At 36.0% G+C, this 24,144-nt stretch overlaps 1 protein-coding gene across 1 annotated transcript; it reads right to left on the bottom strand.

Moving 5' to 3' along the window:
• Positions 1-11,952: 11,952 nt before the first annotated feature.
• LOC125683624 (insulin-like growth factor-binding protein complex acid labile subunit) lies at positions 11,953-23,720 on the bottom strand. Its single transcript, XM_048924983.2, has 4 exons — positions 22,944-23,720; positions 13,988-15,765; positions 13,649-13,764; positions 11,953-13,436 (listed from the first exon to the last, which is right to left on the bottom strand). The coding sequence occupies exons 1-4, from the start codon at positions 23,251-23,253 to the stop codon at positions 12,701-12,703; spliced, it is 2,940 nt and encodes a 979-aa protein (XP_048780940.1). The 5' UTR covers positions 23,254-23,720; the 3' UTR covers positions 11,953-12,700.
• Between the last annotated feature and the right edge of the window lie 424 nt (positions 23,721-24,144).

Raw genomic sequence — 24,144 nt, 5'->3', positions numbered from 1 at the left:
TTGAAAACCTCTCTCATTGGTTAGGTTCATAAAATCATCATTTATCATGGCAGCCTGTAAAACGTAATAAAATTTTAAAAGTTGATTATAATTAAAGTCTTTTGCAGTATATTTGGTTTTGTTTTTTTTTTTTTTACAACATACTGTCACAATCGGTGGGAGAAGGAAGGAGGGGGGGGGTAGAAAATGACAAAGCCAGGAAGGGGGAGGTGGAACCCACAGGCACTTGCTTAATATTTGTCATAATAAATCCTGATGATTTTGAAATACATATGCATAAATTTGTATAAATATATATGAAACGTTAGATTCTGAGGATGCCTTTCCGTTCTCTCTGTAATTTCTGCCTTCCTTGTTCATAAGCTCTTTGGTTTTACCGAATGATGACCTCCTTCCAATATGTTATTACATAAAATATTTTCCGTGTTCCGTTCTGTTGTCCGATTTAGGAACACCCCAAATACATAGAGTTGTCTCTAGACTTACTGCATATCAATAATAAATCCTAACCGAATTGTAATCATAAACGGTGGCGGATTTAAGGGGGCGCACCCGGCGGCTCCCCCTCCCCTTAAACTTTTCAAATTTAAAGTAAATCATAGTATCTTGTTAAGAAATCAAAAACCGATAAAAGAAGCAATATTCTTTCCACTTTCGGAGAAATAAATGACAAGATCTTGTACTTTGTTGAGTTACTTTTATTAGGAGAACATATATTTTGTAAAAAAAAACAACTTAAGATTTGTGTCATTTTCATAATTTCACACCATTAAAAATAACAGAAAATAGTAAAAATGACTACATGGGAGACATTTCAAGCCCTATAAAATCTGTGAAATCCAGGAGCTTCCGGGGGCTTTCCCCTGGACCCACAGGCTATTGTTTCGCTTGGGTTCGAATTACTTTTTGATAGTAAATCCGAACCCAAGCGATATGATTGTCTGTGCCTGGACCCACTGGGGGCCTTCAAGCACCCCAGACCACCTGCCTTATCAAGTTGCGTCCCTAACCTCAATTGCTGGATCAGCCCCGTTAATATGGTTCTATATAATTTTCCATAATTGAAAGTGATGTTAAGTTAAAGATAAAAATAAGATGATACCCGTCTCCCAGCTTTCGCAGACTGGCGACGGAACTTCTCTAGTAACAGACTGGCGACAAAACTTCTATAGCAACATACTGACGACAGAACTTCTATAGCAACATACTGACGACAGAACTTCTCTATCAACAGACTGGCGACAGAACTTCTCTAGCAGCAGACTGGCGACAGAACTTCTCTAGCAGCAGACTGGCGACAGAACATTTCTAGCAGCAGACTGGCGACAGAACATTTCTAGCAGCAGACTGGCGACAGAACTTCTCTTGCAGCAGACTGGCGACAGAACATTTCTAGCAGCAGACTGGCAACAGAACATCTCTAGCAACAGACTGGCGTAAGTTAAGAAGAATACCGGAAGCATGCATATAGCAATACAATGACATATTTTTCACGTAACAAAGACATCCTGCAAGCAAAGGGACTATAGCCTTTTAGAATGATAAAAAAAAACATAGATGGTGAGTTGTGCGAATTTGTACTTTTCGGGTAGAGAAATGTGACAGGTTTAGGGCGACAAAACCACACGTCACACCCTTGAATTACACCAGCCCCGAATTTTCTCACTTTGATGTCTCTTGTTTCACAAATTATGTACAAAAGTTCAATGTTCAAATAAAGAATTTTATAGCATTGTTCTACGACCAATAACTGTCAAGGTATAAAGATGTAGACGCTCCAAGACCATTGAAATCTCGTTCTCCCGCATTTGAGGATGTCATGACATACCAGGTTTATTGGCAGTAGATACAAATTAACCTGTCTAAATCGAGCCACGCTAGAAGATTTTTAATCCTTGGTGAGACACATCAGATCTTAAAGGGTCAGATCAATTATTGAGAAAGAAAACAATTAAGACAGCAAATCGTTCCCCGATAAACCGAAAAAGTTTGCTTATATAAATATTTATGAAATTTTGGATAATTCTTGAGGATATTTGTTTATTTTTTGGAAGGCCTCCGGTGCAAGATATACACTTCCTGTTTAGATTATTACATAAAAATGAGACATTATACACACAATGGAATCGTTAATTACAACTCATCACTGGCCTGGAATTCCTCTCTAAATACAGCGCCACATGTGCTAAACATTTACATCTTACGAGATCACAGAGAAGAAAAAGTAATTCTTCTTTTATTAGATAGATGGCTGTTGTGCTTTTGTAGCATAAGTCCAGAGGCGTGATCTCCATCAAGGCAATGTCCTGATAAAAGGTTGTAGGTGATAAACGAAGACGAAAGAAATCATGTACATGCACCGTGTCTATATGATATCTGACTCTGTTTCTATCCCTGAAATCAATGTGTCGTCATATTTAAATAAATAAATTAAATTTTTTGTTGTTGGAATAAGTGGGTATGAACGGCGACGCTTCACGCTGGCATACTTCATTAAGCTCATTAAGTCTTCATGAAAGATATACTGGAATATAACATTGCAGTTCATTCACTCATATAATTTATTGTCTATACATGTATTTAGATATTCTACTTTCATTTCTATCAGAATTCTTAGGGGTTAAAACAGATGTGCTATATTTATCTGTATTCATACGCACATTGTTTACAACTGCTACGCATTCTTGAGAAAATGGCCATCATTATAATTTGTAGAACTGTCTAAGGCAAAAACATTGAAGATGTAAATATAGTCTAATATTTACATTCACTTGGTCTATTTTCCTTAATTCCTTTTGAAACCATTGTTTACCAATGACACATTTTGTTTCAATTTAGTTAGAACAGTTTTGGAGTGGCGTCTCTCCGCCTATGAATAAATATATATTCCACGAACTATTTTTTAAACTACTAATATCTGAATTTGCGCATGCCTCTGTACATTAACGTACAGAAGCATTACTAGTATTCTATTGTCAGTCGCATGAAAATAGGCCGGGATAGCATTCTTACGTTGAAAAATGCTTTGCAAGTTGACCTTGACCTGTGTCGACCTTGACAACAGAAGCAGAATGTAATGACAAATTTAATTAATTGGAGCGCCAGGATTTGAAACTTCAAGAGGTATGACCTAACTGAATCAGAGAGCTGTAATTCCTGTTGCTTTAAAAACAAGACGCCCATGGGCCACATCGCTCACCCGAGTCACTTGGCCCATATTTAAAGATCTTTCCTATATATTCGCATGTAAAACTTTGATCCCTGTTGTGACCCGAACCCACTTCCGTGGGCCACGATTTTCACAAACTTGAATCTGTACTATTTTAGAAAACTCTCATGTAAATGTAAACTTCTCCGCCCTAATGATTCTAGAGAATATTTTTATTTAAAGATTTTCTCTACATATTTGTATGTAAAACGTTGATCCCCTGTTGTGGCCCCACCCTTCCCCATGGGTGGAATGATTTTAACAAACTTGAATTTGCACTATGTAAGGAAGCTTTCATGTAAATGTAACTTTTCTGTCCCAGTGATTCTTCAGAAGAAGAGTTTTAATGATGTTCCCTTTATGTATGTAAAACGTTGATCCCTTATTGTGACCCCACCCTATTCCTGGGAACATGGTTTTAACAAACTTGAATCTGCACTGTGTCAGGAAGCTTTCGTGTAAATTTGTACATTCCTGGCACGGTGGTTCTTGAGAAGAAGCTTTTCAAAGATGTTCCCTATATATTTGTATTTAAAACTGTGATCCCCTATTGTGGTCCCATACTACCGCCCGAAGGTCAAGATTTAAACAAACTTAAAATCTGCTCTCTATGTCAGGCAGCTTTCATGTAAATTTCAGCTCGTCTAGCCAAGTGGTTCTTGAGACGAAGATTTTTAAATGACACCACCCTATTTTTGCATTTTTGTGATTATCTCCCTTTTGAAGGGGACATGGCCCTTCATTTGAACAAACCTAAAAGCCCTTTACCCACGGAAGCTTTTTTGCACGTTTGATTGAAATTGGCCCAGTGTCGAAAATGTAAAAAGAAAAGTTTATAGACAGACAGACGGACAACAGGCAATCAGAAAAGCTGGCTCACTTGAGCTTTCAGCTCAGGTGAGCTATAAATGCAATTGCATATGCATTTATGGCCTTCAAAATAATATCAAATGTATCTGAGTTCCGAGTCATTGAAGTACCACTGCACACCTGGAATATTTTGATGCAACAGCTTCAGAGATTACTTGTAGGTGTAAGCCATTTTATAAGGATATGCAGTTTCCTAAACTGAGAAATAAACTGGAGCACAACAATGAAAGAAAACACTAGAGAACTTAGGTGACAACAAGACTTAGAAACCCCTTATCTTGTTTCCGATCCGAAAAACTATCTAACGGGCACCTGTCTAGCCAGGGTACTCTACTTGACATGTGTTACATGTTCCACGTGGAATTTCGCTGAGGGTATGAATGCAATTGCAACCGATATCCATTTTCAAGGTGATGACAACCTGCAACGTGTGAGTCAATCGTACAATTTCTACAGGTGTTGATCCAGATGCATTGCGGGTGATTTTTTTAATTCCCCCAGACGTCATGGTATGTTGTACCCGGAAACTCAGCATATAATGACCTATACTACATTATTAGGTTGCTTTAGATCAGCCGATAATACGTCTACGGTTTTTTCCCCACTGAAACAGAAAGAAAGTAAAATCTGCTGTTGTCTGACACCTGGGAACGCAATAACAAACCGCGGGAATTCAATCTAAAATGGTTTAAATGTTGTATATGGCCATTTAGAATCATCATCCGCAACGAACGTCATTTTTCACTTTATTTTGATTACATATTATGTCGTGTGAAAGCATTAAGCAAATAGCAAATTGATTTTCAAAGTGACTGCTGCATTAAAGAAAAATATCTTGAAAATTTGTCAAAATATTTCCACAGTGCAGAAATTTGGCACTCTATTGACGACTAATTATAAATTATCAAAGGGTCGTGTCATTTTACGATTTTTACCGTAAAACTTTAAAATTCTGTGCCCTGGGGGCAATGGGGTAATGAGTATCTACATAAAGGATTCAATTACAAATAAAATTTGCTTTTAATTGATTAAAATTGGATGTGAAAGCACAGCGTTGATTAGTTTGACCCACTCGAAGTTTGAATTGTTGCATTTTTTTTTAAATATAACAATGCTCTCTTCAGCGTCGTAAGTCTATACCAAATCTATTGTGGCAGTCATGTTCTTACTGCTGAACAGTTTGAGTACAAATCTACAAAAAAAAGCATTGATGTCAATTTAATGAATCGTTTGATCTTCATCATACTCCATTACACATTTTATGTATTGATAAAATTGATATGGGAGTCTTAAGACTCAAACTGTTGACAAACCTTACCATACTGCACTATAATTAATAGGAGATTTTGTATGATGTGAACTCTCGTTGCAGATTCATTTCACGTGACCTTGACCCCCTGAGGTCTCGAACGGCTTGAGAAGTGGTATTAAGCTTCAATAAAACGATCGAAATTACATCCATATTAACAAAAAACCATTTTGATTAAATGCAAAACATAAAGGCAAAAAGAATTATGTCATTTCTCTTGACGAAAGTGTGTTATCTGAGTGTTTGAACAGCGTAAGGTTAGACTGTCAAAGTCGTAACCCATTTTTTTATTCGACAAGAAAATCCGCAATGATTTATGGGGACATTGTTTGCCAAAGTTTTACAAGATCACTCTTATTGAAGCAAACTTTTATTTTGAGAGAAAAAGGAGGACTGAAAATTATAAAACATAAAATGGCTTGTCGCGGAGGGTAGACCAATGGAAAGCAACAATTGTTATTGAAGAACAATCATATTCCAAGTGTTTGTGGTTATATTAAAGAGTTTCTTTATAATGATTTCAATGTCAATTTTCTTCATATCTTTAATACCATTTCAATGTCAATTTTCTTCATATCTTTAATATTTCAGTGTCAATTTCTTCATATCTTTTGCACTATTTACAGTTTTCATATATTTACATTGTTCTGATCACCATTGTGTCTGTAATTTCTGACAGACAGAATTCTCTTCATTTCAAAACTTTATCTAATCATCAATTATCCACGTAGATGTTCTTTGGATAAGTCCAAAATGTAGTTATATTCTTTTTGCAAAAAGAGACGTACAAGTATATTAATAATGATAATCATAAAATTTATATAGCACCTTATATTAATCAAATTACTCTAAGGTGCTTTACAAGGGTAAGAAGAGGAATACAGCAATAAAACACAATTACTTTGTAAATGAAATTAAATGGCATAACATATCATCAAAATAAAACACTATAATTAAGATTAGTAGTTGATTTTTAAGACATTAGACATCCTCATTTCATTTGCACATTGTAAACAAAAATTGGTTTAATAACTTTATAAGGTTGCTTTATGTTCGCAATCTTTCACAACTGCACAGCTAATACACCGATCTCTATCTCAGTTTTCGTTGTGCAGGAAAAAGGAATTGAATACACAGATTTTTGTTAACTGATATGATGGCTACCGTCTATTCAAGAAATGATTTTAAGATGTGATTTCATGTGTAGCAGGCAGTTTCAGATATTATGATACCGCCATCATTAGCCTGACAGATATGTAAGGCTCAAATTTTGAAATATTAGACTAAATAAAATTCACTGTAGTTCAGACTAAGACGGGATTAAAAAACTTCAACATCAACCCCGTCTCTATGTCTCCTTGTTTGGCCTGTAAGTAGCATTCAAATTGCCAGTGAGAAAATAATCAAATGCATTTGCTCTATATTTTTTACTACATTCAGATTAGGGGGTATTATTTAATACCTTTATAACTCTTTCATTTAGAAATCAAACGGAAATTTGTGAGCTTTATTGCCCACCACCATGCTATTAAGAAAGGAATATGGTTATTTTACACATTTCAAAAATGTGTACTTGAATCACAAGGTTAAATGTAATCCCGTTCTCTCCGTCCAACACAAGAATTTCTTGGGCTCTCTTGAACTCTTGTGTTAACTTATCTCATCAGAGGTACCTAATTCTTTTCTGTCTGTGGAATGTATTTAATTCATTTCAACAAGAAACATATTTTATTTCTGACACCAACAATATAGATTTTGATAAAAAAAAAAAAAAAAAAACACAACAAAAAACAGCCCATATTTTGAATTTGTCCTCCCGACTAATTACCCTGCGACACGACATGTACATGTATATTAAGTATGACTCGTTCATCTTACACGACCATTTGCCTGTTATATTTACATGTATAAATTGATTATTAGTAAATAAATCTTGCAATTCAAAAATTGACAAAGGTTTACATATTTCTGTCCTGTTAGCAGTAGTTTGTGAAAGTAACGCTTTTTTGTTCGATGATCCTGGCGACGATGATAGCTTGATCGGCACAAGCGAAGTAACTACAGCAGATCAGAAAACTCACGCATCAAATGCTTAGCGCTCCTTGCTAGGTTATTGTACTCTCTCGAGGTAATCAACATGTACTTCACAGTTTGATTATTATTCATATCTTTATTGATCTCACTAATCATCTTAACTCAGAAGACACATAGTCTAGACTTCAAATTCGAATACAATAAACGGATTTAAATGATAAACAAACAAGTTTACTGGAATTTTAATTCAAATACTGTTTCTTTTAGTCTGAATTTAAAAAAAATTTACCTCGATGAAACCATTTCTTTATTTTTCCCATCATAGTACTATCATTGATCATCTCCACTTTTATTCTTACGTCAGCAGAGGAGCGCGGTTTATGGTATCCTCTGTCGGTTAGAAGGACGACGCAAATATCATAAGAAAACAACAACAGGTGGATTTTTACAAAGACATCTTACCAAATGTGTGTTTCTAAACTGGTAACAAGTAGTCTAAGGGGTTATTGCTGAGCCTGGGATACTTTACAGTCTCCACAGCTTTATAGGGATGGACACGCCGACTTATAGACAGACAAAAATACGGTTATATCCTAATTTACAAAAAGCTTTAATATGACTTATCTTAGTAGTCCGTCTGTTTAACGTTGAAATTCTTAGTGAACAGTCAGTCTGACGTTGACATTATTTTAGAGGTCAGTCTGACGTTGACATTATTTTAGAGGTCAGTCTGACGTTGACATTATTTTAGAGGTCAGTCTGTCTGACGTCGACATTATTTTAGAGGTCAGTCTGTCTGACGTCGACATTATTTTAGAGGTCAGTCTGTCTGACGTCGACATTATTTTAGAGGTCAGTCTGTCTGACGTTGACATTGTTTTAGAGGTCAGTCTGTCTGACGTCAACATTATTTTAGAGATCAGCCTGACGTTGACATTGTTTTAGAGGCCAGTCTGTCTGACGTCAACATTATTTTAGAGGTCAGTCTGTCTAACGTTGACATTATTTTAGAGGTCAGTCTGACGTCGACATTATTTTAAAGGTCAGTGTGACGTCGACATTATTTTAGAGGTCAGTTTATTTGGCGTCGAAGGAGAGCTGAATATTTGAAAATATTGTCTTGTAATGATTCTAGATGATTCCGTTTCCTGTTTACGGAGAATGAATGAATAACGAATGATAAAATTCGCAGGGAGATTGATACAAGCCTCCAGCCTCTAGTTTAACACCAGAATATCAGGGCTGTTTATTGAACGGGAAAGTGTATATTTACCTTTGACATCTATGAAATCCAGGTGTGTAACTTTCGTTTTTATGAGGCCGCCTTGATTACACCATTAGGCGTGGGTGGAGGGTGTCGTAATTTACTTTCAGCATTTAGCTTTACACAGTTCGTGAATTATGTTCTATAGAATTGAACACATGCAGAACGGCTGGCTCACTTTATTCATTTCCTCATTGTTTTTACACTCTCGAATTATGACAGTTCAATTTATCAAAAATGACTTCTTTCCTAATAGAACAGGATTATACAATGCAAAATGATTCATTATCAGGATAATCTAATTTAGTGCTCTACTCCTAGTAGCAATACAGATGTTTTTGCTGAATGTTTTTTAATGCAATATTTGATATTCCATAATTTTTAACATAGATGCTTTTGCTGGTTGTTGTTGTTGTCGTTGTTTTGTTTTTTGTTTTTTTGTTTTTTGTTTTTGTTGTTTTTTTCTTTTCTTGTATCTAATATTTGATATTCCACAATTTTTTTATATGTGGTCTATGTATCTCACTGAATGTCAACTAAACTTTTATTTTACAACTAACAAAATTACACTATAAAATCACTATAAATTTTCACACCTTTTAATTCCTTTAATTTGGCTTGGATGAAAATAAAAATATATTCTGTTGCTGCACTGGTGGTAATAAATCTACACAGACAAAAGCTGGCAGAGATTTCCGGAAATTATATAAGCCGTTTGGCTAATATACACGCATAATCGACAGCATGCGAGAAAATACGAGTTACAAGAACTTAAGGTATTTTATGGAACCTTGGTGTAGATGAATAAGTGTAGTCCAGTTTGCTTGCGATCACAGTTAAAGAATCGCGACTTTCAGGTTACTAGATACGCGGCCATTGAACAGGCTACCGCAATGTCTGAATATATCAGAAATTGACAATCAGTCACTTTGCAAGGCTCAGTCAATTCATGGGTTTTTCAGTTACTGGTTTCTGTAAAAGTAATTCACAATGCGATTTCAATATACCGTTAAACATCTTTGTATGCAGTAAGATCGACGTACTTAAATAAAAAGTGCTTGGTGAAAGAAAGAAACAGATTAGCATTTTCCCCATTCCAATCTTTAAAAATGTTATGATTTTAGAACTTAAAAAAGATATGAAATTGACATATTTTAAGGATATTATGTTGCTGTGATCTCTTTATAAATAGTATGCATTTCTTAATTTAACTCAAAACCAAGAAAATAGAATTAACACCTTGAATTTAATGCAGTGCATATTGTAGATGACGACCAATTAATTCATCATACATTCTGGGGGCAGAGTAAGATAGTGTCCAATACCGTTCACATTGAACAACTTAATCAGTAGTAGTATGGGGGATTTATGACGTTGATAAGGCAATAAGTAACACCTTGTACAGCGGTTCTTTTTATTGGATTACTACATCCCACTGGACATTTGTCCCTAAATCATTCAATATCTGAAAACGGTCCGAAGATAAGATATTAAAGTAATGATGCTATTCATTCAATTTCTCAAGGTTATGGCAAAGGGGGAGGGTGTCAGCATTTATAAAGAGAACATGCATTTCGCATATAGAGCTTGTTAAGCTGGTTCTTCAATATATTATCGCCCACTTTCGTTTTCATCCGTCAGTATGTCAGATAAACTTGACAGAAGTCACAGCTTTACAAATAATGTCATCCTAGCTACAAATTTCAACTTTAAAAATAGAATTTGGCGTTGAGACTACTTTTGGAATCACCACAAAAAAGAAATTTTGATTAAAAAAGAATTGTGGATTAAATGGAAAGAAATCATAACGATTTTTGTTATTTAGATAAATATATGTAGATTTATACTTTTTACCAAAGGCAAGCACTGTCCTAAATTCACCCTCCCCCCCCCCATCACCAAAGGCAAGCACTGTCCTAAATTCACACCCCCCCCCCCATCACCAAAGGCAAACACTGTCCTAAATTCACACACCCCTCCCCCGCCTACTTCTTTCCTTTCGTATGTCCCATTAAATAGCAACTTCACTTTCACGCTACGACATAGTGTATACTTGTATTTGCACATTATATACATGTAAGTGCACATGTCTGTGTATTCTGTATTAATTTTCTTTTCATTGATACCAAAATGAATGAACTGTTCTACAAAAAAAAATTATTTTTGTTGCTGTTGTTTTAAGTTACCTGTTAGCTATGCACTTTATCATGTTTAAAGAAATATAGAATGGCTGAGAGATATCTAATCTATAATCCATTGTTGAGGATCCTTATAACCTAATACAATGCACATAATATGTAGCCCTCGGTTGTTCAATATCAACATTGCTATCAATAGAAACGCGTGTTCATAACGTCCTACATGGCAAACCATTTTACTACCTATTCCCCAAATCGGGCAGATCTGTATAATTAATTTAAAAGATGTTTAATCAAATAAAAATGTGTAGATATATACCGTGTACATGGGTATCACTCACAGGCTAGTCCTCTCTGAATAACAGGTATATCTTTTCGAACATTCCCAAAGTGAGTATCTCATTTCTCTTAACATGTAACTGTAGAATATCATCGATTTCTTGGCACCTTTATTGCTTTCACGAAAAATAAACTTTGTGTATATGTAATGTTTGAATGCACAGACCACATTCTGAAACGATACTCGAACGTTAATAATAACGTCAAATCGTGGCAGTCCATGAAAATAAGATCTCTTCTGTGGATTAAATATTCCCAAGGGGTTGTATAAAGAAAACGAAAGAGAAACAATGAGATACAGGCATCTCTTTTTGGTCGGATTTCAAACAGATTATGATACTAATTCTGGTATTCTTAGAATATGTTTATCAAAGGAGGGCAAATCGTTCTGTCTTGTCCGTGTGTCTTATAACTGAGGAATTTAAAGTCTTCAATATTCTTGTAAGTGTATGTCTGTTTAAAAAGAAATGCGAGGAAGATGTTTGATGGTTACTCATGGTGAGAGATATCTGCTTGCAATTTTATTTATTATGATCAGCTTTCTACCATACATGCAATAATCGAAGATTATGATCAGAAAAAAAATTCAGAACGCAAGTGTAGGTTACGTAGTTTTAGGATTTCGAGTTAACCGATTCATATTCAGTAATTTAGATTGTAGAGAAATCAGAATTAGAATACAATGTATTTTCGAAAATTGTCTAATTTCATTTCTATCCTATATTTATTATTCTTATCCATTATCATGCCATTCATTATGTAATTGATAAAGTCTCTTGGACACCAGAACGCTGTTTTCCTAACTTTTAATCCATTAAAAAATCAAAATATAACGAAAATAGTCACATAACAAAAACTCTCTAACAAAAACGACAAAATATGGTTTATACAGTTCTCTTTAGATTTTGTACAAACACATAGAAGCAGGCAATGATTATTCACAAGGTCGTGTGTTGTACAACCACATAAAAGAAGCTGGCAATAATTAATTATTCATAAAGTCGTGTGTGATTACATCCGCTCCGTGGAAGAAGGTTTGATGGCGCGAGGCGACCAGAGGAAGCATTGTTAAGAACTTTACACTAGCACTCCCCCGTTGTATGAAGTATATAAAGTGAAACATCAAACAATAGATAAGTATATACAGAGACCTGTGACGGGAAATCGAACTGCACGATCCCGACAAACTACTCCAGCACGCATTCATATTTACAACAATTGGAGCAAAAAAATAAACTGATTGCAATTAATAATGATAAATTACATGTTCTCCTCACCAATGGTTCAAATAATTACATTGGATTCCATTAAATATTGAGTTACGCAATGGCTGTCTGTAAAATTGACGGCGATTTCAATCTGGTAATGGAATGAGATGAGTAATATTGCATATTACTTTGAAACATTTTTGTGTTTCATCCATTACATCGTTCTCTGTGGGGTGATGTTCGGACGTCATTATACCCATCATTATACAAAATTGTCACACATTATAGTGCATTATATTCCAGCACTGAAAGAATATTCACAATCCACAATTAGTGGTGCTCAGGCCTGCGAAGTTTGTCTGCCATGTCTTTGAACGTAGGCAGAGCAAGGTCTGCGCACACGTCTACTCCTTTAGTGTTCAGATGACACTTGGTATTGTATTCGTCTATTACAGTTTGCATCCACTCTGAGACAGACCACAAAGGAATAAAATTGTACTTGTGGTCCTTCTTTGCAGGGAGGTCCATCCCAATGCCTGCTAGTCTATAGTCCCCATTGTGTCCCAAGTACATCGGGGAACCATCCATCAACATCATTCCTTTCTTTGGGTTCTTGATTGTAGCACATATTAAATTCTTCTTAGAACAAGATTTGGAGATGCGCCCTCGTCGAGGCTTCAATTTTGTGAACTTTGTTTTCCCTTTAACTCTTGTAGTTATGGAAATGTGTTTGAATATACTTGTCAATATTTTGTACTGTTTTTCTGTGATGATGCATGATTGATCCGGGTTCTTCTTCTTGTATTTTAGTCTTATGAGAGCCACGTTATATTGTGTTCCATACCGAATAAGCGGATGTCTGAATACACGAACTATAGATCGATAACCTTTGGTCCTCCCAACTTTGACTCGGAAACTATTCGGATTCGTTGACTGCAAGATTGCATTAGTACTACTTCCTAATGTAAGAACCCAATCCTCAGAAACCATAATTCCATTAACCACCAGAGCCTCGTTTTCATCCACAATGGTTGCGTGTCGTGACAGCAGGGCCTTTCGAACGGATCTGAAGAATTGTAAAAAGAGAGAGCATTTAGATGACTGACATGAATAACTGACAACACAGGAAGTAACCGTGAGGGATATGACCCTTTTCAGTATTTGAGTCTTTAAAAACGTTATGTATAATGTTCAACTTGCATTATAATGATATATGTATGTTTTCTTTCGTTTTTCATTTACAAAGTTTTGAGGGTTCACACATGCGTACGAGCTTACCTCGGAGAATACCAACGCTTTTTCACAAAGTTGGATCCTTCGCACATCTGGATAGCTGTTGAATTTCTGTCCTTCGTAGTTTGACAGGCTAATTCTTTGTCCGATAGGTCAAACAACTAAATGAAAAAAAACCCCACTTATTAGTGTATTTTGTTTGGTAAAATTGCTACAAGGAAACTGATTAAAGACTTGTGCATATGGAGTATTTTGGTATGGACCCATACATTCATCAATTATTCTGTTACCAGTAGCGTATGATTTACACATGCCTCTCGCGTTAACAAACTACCATTGGAATGTCATTTGGTAGACTAGAAATTTGTGTGACGTATCACGTACCTTTTTACCGTGTAATTTTGTCGGTGCTTTGCAGATTACATCATTGGTTGATTGGAGTCGGATCTGCCGTGACAACATAGGGTCTTTCAGCCATTTAACCTTACAATTACAATTCCAAGGGTTGCCATCCAGCAAAAGCACAGAGGAGGAGGACATGATTCTCTTCACTTTCTCGGAAAGTTCTTTTATGTTATTTTTTGAAAGGCTTAATTCACTGAGTCTTAACTTGACATTTTCGCCGATCTCTACATTAAACAAGTTATTCTCACTTAGGTCCAACATCGAGAGGTAGGGTAACTCGGAAATAACAGAGAAATTGAAATTGATAAGTTTATTTCCCTTAAGATCGAGAGTTACAACCCTAGGCAAGGATCTGAAGGTTTCAGGGGCGATGTCGTGGATATTGTTGGCCTCCAAATCAAGATCCTCCAAGTTCAGCAAACCAACAAAGCTCTGATTGGACAGTGCCTTAAGTCTGTTGTTTGATACGTCCAACTCTAGCAGTTTATACAAGGACAAAAACAAGTTTGCCTCTAATTTCGAAACTTTGTTATCCCTAATACTTAGCGAACGTAAGTTTCTGAGCGTTGTTAAGCCACTTGGATGAATATTGTTGATGGTATTCTGTCCTAAGTCTAGAGACTTTAATATGGTCAATGACTCAAATGTTTTTTGACCAATTCTTTTCATTTTGTTGTTCTTCAGGTTTAAGTGAGTTAGTTTCACAGCACCACTGAATGCACCCTGCTCAATATCCTGAATAAAATTATCGGCTAAATTGAGATCTTGTAGGTTATTGAGTCGCTTAATGAAGTCCTTGGTGATAATTCGAATCTTGTTTCTTGAGAAATCTATGGTGTGGACTTGGTTGATAGGGTACAATGCTTCCCTCTCTACTGTTTCAATCAAGTTTCCTGAAAGATCGAGCAAGTTCAAATTGCCGCCAAAGTTAAAAGTTCCATTCTGAATGATTGACAGCTTGTTTTTTCCAAGATATAGCTCCTTCAAAGATTGAAGATCCTCAAAACAGGACGTGGGTACGGTTGTCAGATCGTTAGTGGACACATCCAAAATGTCCAGTTGTTTAAGGTTTTTAAATGCTCCATCCTGCAGAGTCTGAAGCATGTTAGCAGATAACAGCAAGTCTTTCAGATTGTAAAGATTACTAAACGAGTTTGGCTCTACGGTTTTAATCATATTGCCCCTCAGGGATAAACTCTTCAATTTGTTTAATTTTTGGAACCATTCCGGTCGTAGCTTCCAAAGTCTGTTTCCACTGAGGTACAACTCGGTCAGTTCCGTGTTGTGATAGAACGTGTCGTCATACATATCGGTGATATTATTTCGTGAAAGATCGAGTTTCTCCAGCTTTCCAAGCGCTCGAAACATGTTTCTCTGTATCGCTCTGATTTTATTGCCATTCAAATTAACGCTTCGCAATTCACGGAGGTAATTAAACAGGGGCGTCGGGAAGAATCGTATCATGTTGTCAGAAAGATTCAACTCATGTAAGCTAAATAGCCCATGAAACGCAGCCGCTGACATATGGCGTATATTGTTGTTTGGAAGATTAAGGATCTTTAGATCTCGGAGGTGGTAGAAGACATACGGATAAAGAATACCCAAGTTATTGCCTGACATGGAGATTTCCTTCAGACGCATGTTGCCGCGAAATGAACGTCTTTCTAAAGTTTTGATCCGGGTATCTACTGTAATATCCGTCCTTCCGCCTGGTCCACTCCCGCTACTGTCTCCGAATATTGTCAATTTGGAAATATCTGAAAATATAGCGAAAATAATTGTTTGTGGGAAAACGATTACAGTTTAAAGAGAATTATGCAATTGAATGAATATTAAATTAAAAAACCGTAGTAAATTATCACAGCTGTTTGGAATAAATCAGCCAAAACAAAAACCCCATAAAACAAAAAACAAGTTATATACTGTCATCCTGGATTCTGCATAGCAAGCAGTCTCTGATACCGGTTGTATGTGTTTTAAATATAGATGAACAAAACAATGCTGTAAAAGAATGTTACTGTCCTCATTTCCGTATGAAAAATTGTGGAAAAAATTGTATTTCATATTCCGACTTGGCAGACGTTTTTCTAAAAACCTTGACTACATCTTTGCCTAAAACATCTGCTACAGGTTAATGAATATGTTTTAACCATTACATGTCCAATGCAATTCTTGTGATGAAGAGAGCTCTTTGAAGACAGTACCGTCAAAGATGGCTGTTCTCGTGATTTTCAGTTAATGGTTTTGACGGACTAAGCAATGTACACTTGATGAAATGCTTTCAATGTATTCTGTCACAATCCATGCTGTACATCGTATATTTTCATTCCATTTCATTACGTGTTATTATAGTTTGGCAGCAGGTATTTTTGTTACCAGTCATCTTCTGTTTTTATTGACCTAATGTTTTGTTATTATGTCTTGAGGTTTTTTTTATGTTCGATGCACCAAATGCAGATCCTTTATCATTGTTGATCTGGTGTTTGTTTTTAAGACTCTGAACTTCGTAAAAACCTCTTCCTGTATTCTCCCTGGCGCTGTTTACGAGAAGGCGGTATGCTCCGGAGCAGGTGAACTCCCTAACTTACCAACACACAGCTAATGAGATAATGGAATCGCATTTTACAGTTGCAGTTTGTATTCATTAACTCGTTTACAAGGTTAATTGATGTGCCTTGCCTGCTCGCTTTTACAACGAACTGTAACGCACTGTACATTTCAATTTTCTTATCAATTTATGAGATTTTTCCATTGATTAACAATGTACGTGACCATTAGTTTAAGGTCACAGGTGTCGTTAATGTATTCCTTAGTATGTAAGAGTGTATCTTGTTCAATCGACAAATCTGAACCATCTTGTCATAATTGTTTTGATCACGTGGTTCTGCCTGCATACATGGGTACATATGTACTTTATTTCGCGGGTTTTTTAATTTAATTTGACAAAGACGGAAGAGTACTACTTTATTATTTCATCTAAATCATGGAATTCTCTATTTATCTGTCATTGCAGGGTCACGCTAATTTGTGAATACACTAAATAGTGCGTTTATTGCGATTTCGCTGAGTTACGCTACTGTGCCGTTAATATGTCAGATGGTCTACATTCTAACGAAGCAATGGCGTAAAATGAATCTTCTCCATTTTAGATCGCATCTGGTGTTGATTATTTCGAGGTAGATCACTATGTATGAAAACCTTTACAAGAGGCGGACATGTATCTAAGAAACGTTGAACACTGCGGTGGGTGGGGTCAGACCTCCACCATCAACGACCCTGGTGTAAATTGCACTGATTCACATTAAAACATGCTCACCATTAAATTCATTTCCTATCTGCAATCTCCTAGTAAACTCTGTTCTTCGAAAAGGGAGATTCGCCAGAAAATATCAAAAATTGATCCCTATTTTTTTTCTATTTCAAAATTATATTTTGGATTATTTCTAGTCATTAAAAAAGATATCGTTTTAAATCGTATTTGAAATCAACGGATTTGGCTTATTTTATTGAAGGTTATTTAAGTGAACTAGAAAATCTTTTGATATTTTCTTTGAGAATTTTTAATTAACATAATCTGCTGTTATTAGAATGAGATGAAATGATTTCCGTGCTTTATCTGTTTCTATCTACAGTAACACACAGCACATAAAACCACGTGTTCGTTAGATAAAACATCACATTGCGGTCCCATTTTCAAGCTATCGAGCTTTAGACGATTTTTGATATAATTTTTTTGTACTTAAAGCTAAGTTTTAAAAATATAAAATTATATTTAAAGCTGCAAACTATCAGCAAACACATCTATAACATTCAACGTTAACACAAGAAAAAACAATTCTGAAAACTGAATTGTTTCGTATTCTGATGAAATCTTAGAAAAAGGATTATCATTTAGATGTAATTTTATAAATTGTGATCCTGTTAATTTTATTCCCGCTTGCACTTCTTTGTCTAGTTTGGAATCGCAAGGATTCGACTGAAGAAATGGCGACCGTTTTAAGTTTTCCCAACAGTGCAGATGACAGTATAGAGAAACCGTCAGGCATTCCTTTTCTCGTTCCTTTTGTATGTTCTTTGTCAGTTTTGTTGTCAAGACGTCAAACGTTTACACATGATTACTTTATTTTAAACACCAGACAACGTTTTCTTTCTCTCCTAGTGTAATTTCTGTCTGTAAGAATAGCTTGGACACTCGGATTTCGTTCTGTCACCTTAGTCATTCCGTGCCTAATCAGGTGAAATAATCAACGTATTCCGTGTTGTTCCGATCACTCAGGTGTGATCGAGTATTTGTAGTAGTTTTATGGGAGAAATTCTCTGATTTTCACGTTATTTTATCTGTTGAGAGATCTCATGGCAGCTTTTAAAATAATTATAACGTTTGACAATGTGTCTCTTAACTTGTCTGCTAGGCTTAACTAATGGCGGGTTTCTCATTTCTGAATTCAAAAATCATTAGTGCTTATAAAAAACCGTGAATTAAGATTAATTACTTTTATAGCGGTGATTTGTGTAGATGAAGTATACATGTATTTTATCGACGTTTTTATTGTGGTATTTTGAGGATAGAAATACTATGATGTACTTGAACTAGCCCAGCTCACGCGACCCCCTGCATTGCAACCATCGACAGTAAACAGGTGCGTGAAACGCGGAGTTGACATTTTTCATCGATAATGATACATCCCTATCTAGTTTCAGTAGGTATACAGTTCGAGCAAGTCGATTCGACACGAAACCTCTTTTATGTTAACGACTTTGTAGATACCTATCGATACCGTAACTCAGCGAGATGTTTGAATGTTATAAATACATATATATGTGTGTAATGCTGGCAGGTGATAGGGAACAAGTCATTTCTCCTATCGCAGGTGTGCCCTTCATTGATACACTTGCTCTCATTCATTTCCTCTGTATGTTTTAACTAGAGCCTGACAACATATATATCATACGCCACTGGTAATTCCACGAGATAGGCAACTCAAGACCGACCATGGTGTGCAAAGACCCCAATAGATACAGGGAAACTAAGTACATTCATTTTTTTTCTCTCTCTTATATCATCTTGATGAAATACTTTTTCCATCAATATCATACCAGAAAAAAAATCATGCTGATTTTTGGAAAGATTTATATTCGTTTTATTCTAATTCTATGTTGCGTATATTCTTGCAATATGGTTGAAGGAATTTTTTTTCGACGAATAACAGATAAGAGAGAAAGTGTGAACGTTTTTTAAAAGGTAGTTTGCAAATCGATTTAATATTGATTTTAGTGAAGTAAAACGAAATGATTTACAGAACAGTGCCGACAAGATCTGGTTTTAAAAATAGGTCGCTCAGCTGGACCAAATACATTATATTTAATGTTATAAAAAAAAGATAAGAAATTTACAGTGCGTGTATATTCTGAAAAGCCTGTAGTTTGCCAACCATTGACATGCAGCTTACGATATGACAGCTGGGGCGGTTATCCGGGGTCGGGTTTGGATAATCCTAGGTCACTTTTGACATTATCTGTATACAATCTGCCGGAAGAAATCGCACAGCGCAAGGCTACATTGTAAGTCAGTCCGGTGTCGTTTCATATTAATATATGCGCGTTGCCATGTATTCGTTTAAAAGGTATATCGGCTAATTTTATCTATATTTTATATTACAACGGAACTTTAAATTGTTGAATGACAAATAGACGATGTGCACACGGGGAAAAACTTGGTACTATTTTAAAAGCTAATTCACTGGCCGATGTTCCACACAGGGGGCGCTGCGCGTATTATGTGCTGCCCTCCTGCGGTCGCTGCTTTTCATACATACATCAAAATGTTCACGCCAAAATTAATAAGCATGTGACAAAGTCATTCATAAGTCAATAGTGTGATGATAAGCGCAAATGTTATCAAGATTTACTTTTAAAGCCCTTCCGACTTTATCCGCTATTCCATTCATAAAATAAATCCAAGTCTAAAGAGAAGCTAAATTAATTTAAAATGGCCTAAACGTGAATAGCACACAAGGAAAATTTGACAGGCTTCGGTGGAAGACTTTTGCACACTTTCTGCGGACAGTTCTTGGCTATGAAACAAGATACGAGATAATTTATATATCGACATCATGAGGTATGGAGTATCTACATGTATCCTGGATGTATTAATGATTGTAACTACAGATAATTTACCGTCCACGACTAAACAGGGATACCACAGTTAAGATTTTATTTTCAGTGTGTCTACACATACATAAAGCATCAAACTGCCATCAATGTCTTTCTTTCTTGTAATGGGGATAAGCGTCAAGTCCAATACCGTTAATAAACTCCAGAGAGCGTCACACACGGCTCAGACAGACTTCCAATCCACTTCATTACCGTGCCGTTCCAATAAAATAATGTCCCACGGAATATTATCTTTTGACCAATTTTACAGATCAAGAAGTCTTTTGACTCTAGTGAAAATCTAACTTTGAAAGATCGATGTTTTCATTTGAACATTCACTCAAACCAGGTTCTAGTTCCATTCAAACTTCTGTTTTGTAGTTAATGCTTTCAACATGTTCAATGAGTATGAAATCGCAAATACCAGAAATAATAACACTAGTTTTTCTCTCTTTTATCCATTTCTTTAATCAAATGTGCTTATTTTGAATAATTAACAAATTCATAAGGAATTTTCTTTCAAATTTTCTACATTGATACATATTTATTTTTGCAAACATCCCAAGAGTTAGGACTCGCATGGTTACGAAGTGTATTGGTTGGATACACATTGGAAGGGGAATTATATTTTTATACAGTTACACGTATTATATACTATATCATGGGACTTAAACTGCCCATAAACCACGAGTCCAGGACTTGCTTTGAAAAATTCCCAGTAACAATCCTGATTATTATTGTTTGAAGAAAGATCTTGTGTCAAGAGATCGATTACTTATACCCTTGTAGACTTAAATGTTGAATATAATTTAATCTTGGAGAAAATTGTCGATAGAGAAAGCAAACAGATGTCTTGACCATCAATAGCAGGGTATTATAAAACTTCGCTGTTTTCTTTTCTTAACAAGGTATCAAAACCATGAAGGTAGTATATATTTTTTCTCTATCTTACATTTGTGAAAGTTCACAGAGTCAAAGGTGCTTTCTAAGGTATTGAGAACAATAAGACCTAGCTATTCTATACCCATATCCATATTGTAATCTGGTAGATTTATTTGAAAGGGGTAAATTTGGTGGATTATAATTTATCAGTTTGATTTAATGATTTCAGAGTACCGTTTCAAGTGACCATTATTGTTTTCTTACACAAAGAGAAAATGTCTTCAGACGACAGAGATAACATCTTGACTGACATGGAAGTGAAAACAATTCAATAAAATAGAGTTTGTTGAAGGAGACGACGAGTCTTTTGACACACCGGAAGAATACGCACGCCAATTAAGTTGACAGATCCCTCCTTGAACCCCAACTAAACGCTGAATATGACCCTATATACTATATAACCATCTCTCCTACAGCATTGTGGCATTGTAAAAAGCTTTTCCCCCTAAAGCGCTTTCCTTATAAGTGGTATGCAATCACCATACAAACAGCCGTCATCAGTTTTCCGCTCAGAAACAACAAATGATGGATCTCATTAAAATTTTTGGAACATGTATATTTTTTCTATGAAGGATTTGGTCAGTAACATTTTAAGAGATTTTTTTCCAGATATCTCTTTTTATCCCTTTCTGTACAATGATCGTTTTAGTGTTGGTATCCCAGCATGCACCCTGCTCTTTTGACGTGCCACTAACAGCATGCAATAGCTGATCTGATCGAAAACTCGTATGTTTAATGGTCTTCAAGGGGAAAATTAAAGTATCTGAAGATCGAAGAGAGATATTGTTTGAAGATCGAAGACAAGTTATCTGTCTAGAATAACACAAGTAACTTTATGAACTCTTTAAAAAATTTGTTACATATAGATAAAAAGTGGCCTCACCGTATTGTTCAAGTATCAATAGAGGGTGTAAGAAGGCAGCAGTGGTTTTATTTCTAACTCTAGAGTGAATGAATACAATGATAATTTGTCTCGTTGTTTACATACTCTCTTGCCATCAGCAGTCGTTATTGTATAAAGTTCTCCCATCTTCTCTAATAGTGTCCCTCTAACGACTGGATAGATACGATCTTTTAATTGAATAATAGTAAATGTATAGGTCGCAGTTATGGTGTGTGTGTGTTTATTTATTACACTGTAAGCTATATAGCCACGGGCTGGGGAGTCTGATCCGTGTCACGTGCGACACCGAACACAGTCCGCCAGTGTCGCCATATAAATCAGACAACAGTGTCATTGTCAGTGTGCTGTTTAGTTTACCAAAATTAATCAGGTGTAGTATGAATCCTAACTAAACAAATTTTATATGTATGTATAAAAATACGGAGTGAACCACGACAAGGCATGAGAGAATCTTTTACTGAGTTAAAAAAAAACAATGAAATCTACACGGAATGTAAATTTTAATTATATACATCGATTAACGAATCATCTTAAATGTGAGTTTCACAATTCTATGTACCAAGCGGACAAAAAAAAAGATGTTTTGTTCTAATTATCTATTTCCTGTTAATGGCTACACAAGGTGATTATGACTAACGTTACAAAAATATTGCGAAACCTTTCCTGTGGATGTACATGTATGTATACATTGTAGAGACACATTTCTATGACAAGATATTCTTAAGCTTTGTGGGATGCAGTTTGTGCCAATGGTTGCCATAATTCCTGTGTAATTAATCAGAAGAGTATGATATGCAATATATTTTCTCAGTATCACACACTTTTCGTATCAGATTAACTTTCTGTCTGATATTAATCTATTCTATATTAAAATAGAGTATCAGGTGAAATACAACATCGGGTGAAATATACAAGTACCTACAGTCGATGTCTTACCTGAGGGAATGGGGTCTGGGAGTTTTCTTAGACCCTGGCAAACCATGCTTCGACCGCTTCTCGCAGCTTCATCGTTGATGCCTCCGGAAAAATATTTCAAAGTCTTTTCGGACACTTGCTCCTCTCCCCATGTGTCCAGAAGTCCTCGGGTTCCCCTGCTATTGAGGGTCATACACCTGCAGTGCTGGGGACAGGTACCCCACACGCTGTCCCTGTTATAGCGCCGGGGGTAAGTACTGTAGCCATGCCCGTAATAATCCACAGACAGAATCACAAAGCAGAAAGTCATCAGTTTCACCCTGAACATCATGGTTAGATATTAGAAATTAAAAACGTCAAATTCTAACACTAAGGAATTTAACATTCTTTATCTCAGTTCTTTGAGTCCCGTTTTTCCACCATCGTAGCATACTGTTCTAAGTCAATTATCGACATTGGAGGTAATTTTCTCCTCTACTACCAGTGCACAGTAATTGAAGCAGATGAGTATTCTCACATGCGATGTAATTTTCAGCAAGTCAATCCGGGTCTCCTACATACACATTCGGAAGCCAGCAGCCGTCTCGGTGTGCCACTGTTCTGGTTCCGCTTGATATGTTCTATGATCAAGCCCCTGTCAATCATAAATCGCCACGCTCCGGTTTTGAGCTCAAACACGCTTTAGATCAAGAGGAATCAGAACGGTGTAATATCAGCGATTACAGTTCGGACCACAGACAGCACTGACAGAGAAGGACCTCTGCATTGTGTATGTACACTCATTGAGTAACACATTATGTAGTGTTGCCTTAGTACACGACCCTTGAAATCAGCGATGTCTCGAATACTGGGGCCCTTTAAATATTTTTTTGTCATTGTCAGCGAAACATTATATTGTTTGAAATTATCCACAAATCAATCAAAATAATCAAAATGCATGTAATTTGATTTTTTGGCCTTTTTGTATCTCCTTTGCTTCTACTAGAGTATCTATCATTATCAATCACAATTTTCTGATCAAATATGGTTTCCTACAAATGATTCTAAGAGAAAGTCGGAAGGGTTAATGCAGTATGAGACACCTTCTCGTATTTCGACCACAATGGCCAATATTTGTACAACATGAATAAGGCAGCTATTACATTAGTTCGCATCCACCGTGTTTGATAGCGACCATACAGTCTCCTGGAGCGAATGTTGCATGCTCTAAACGTAAAATAAT

Source organism: Ostrea edulis, chromosome 6 (assembly GCF_947568905.1).
Source record: "Ostrea edulis chromosome 6, xbOstEdul1.1, whole genome shotgun sequence".
Classification (NCBI taxonomy): Eukaryota; Metazoa; Mollusca; class Bivalvia; order Ostreida; family Ostreidae; genus Ostrea; species Ostrea edulis.
Note: the sequence above shows the minus strand (reverse complement) of the source record. Positions and strands in the feature narration are given on the sequence as shown.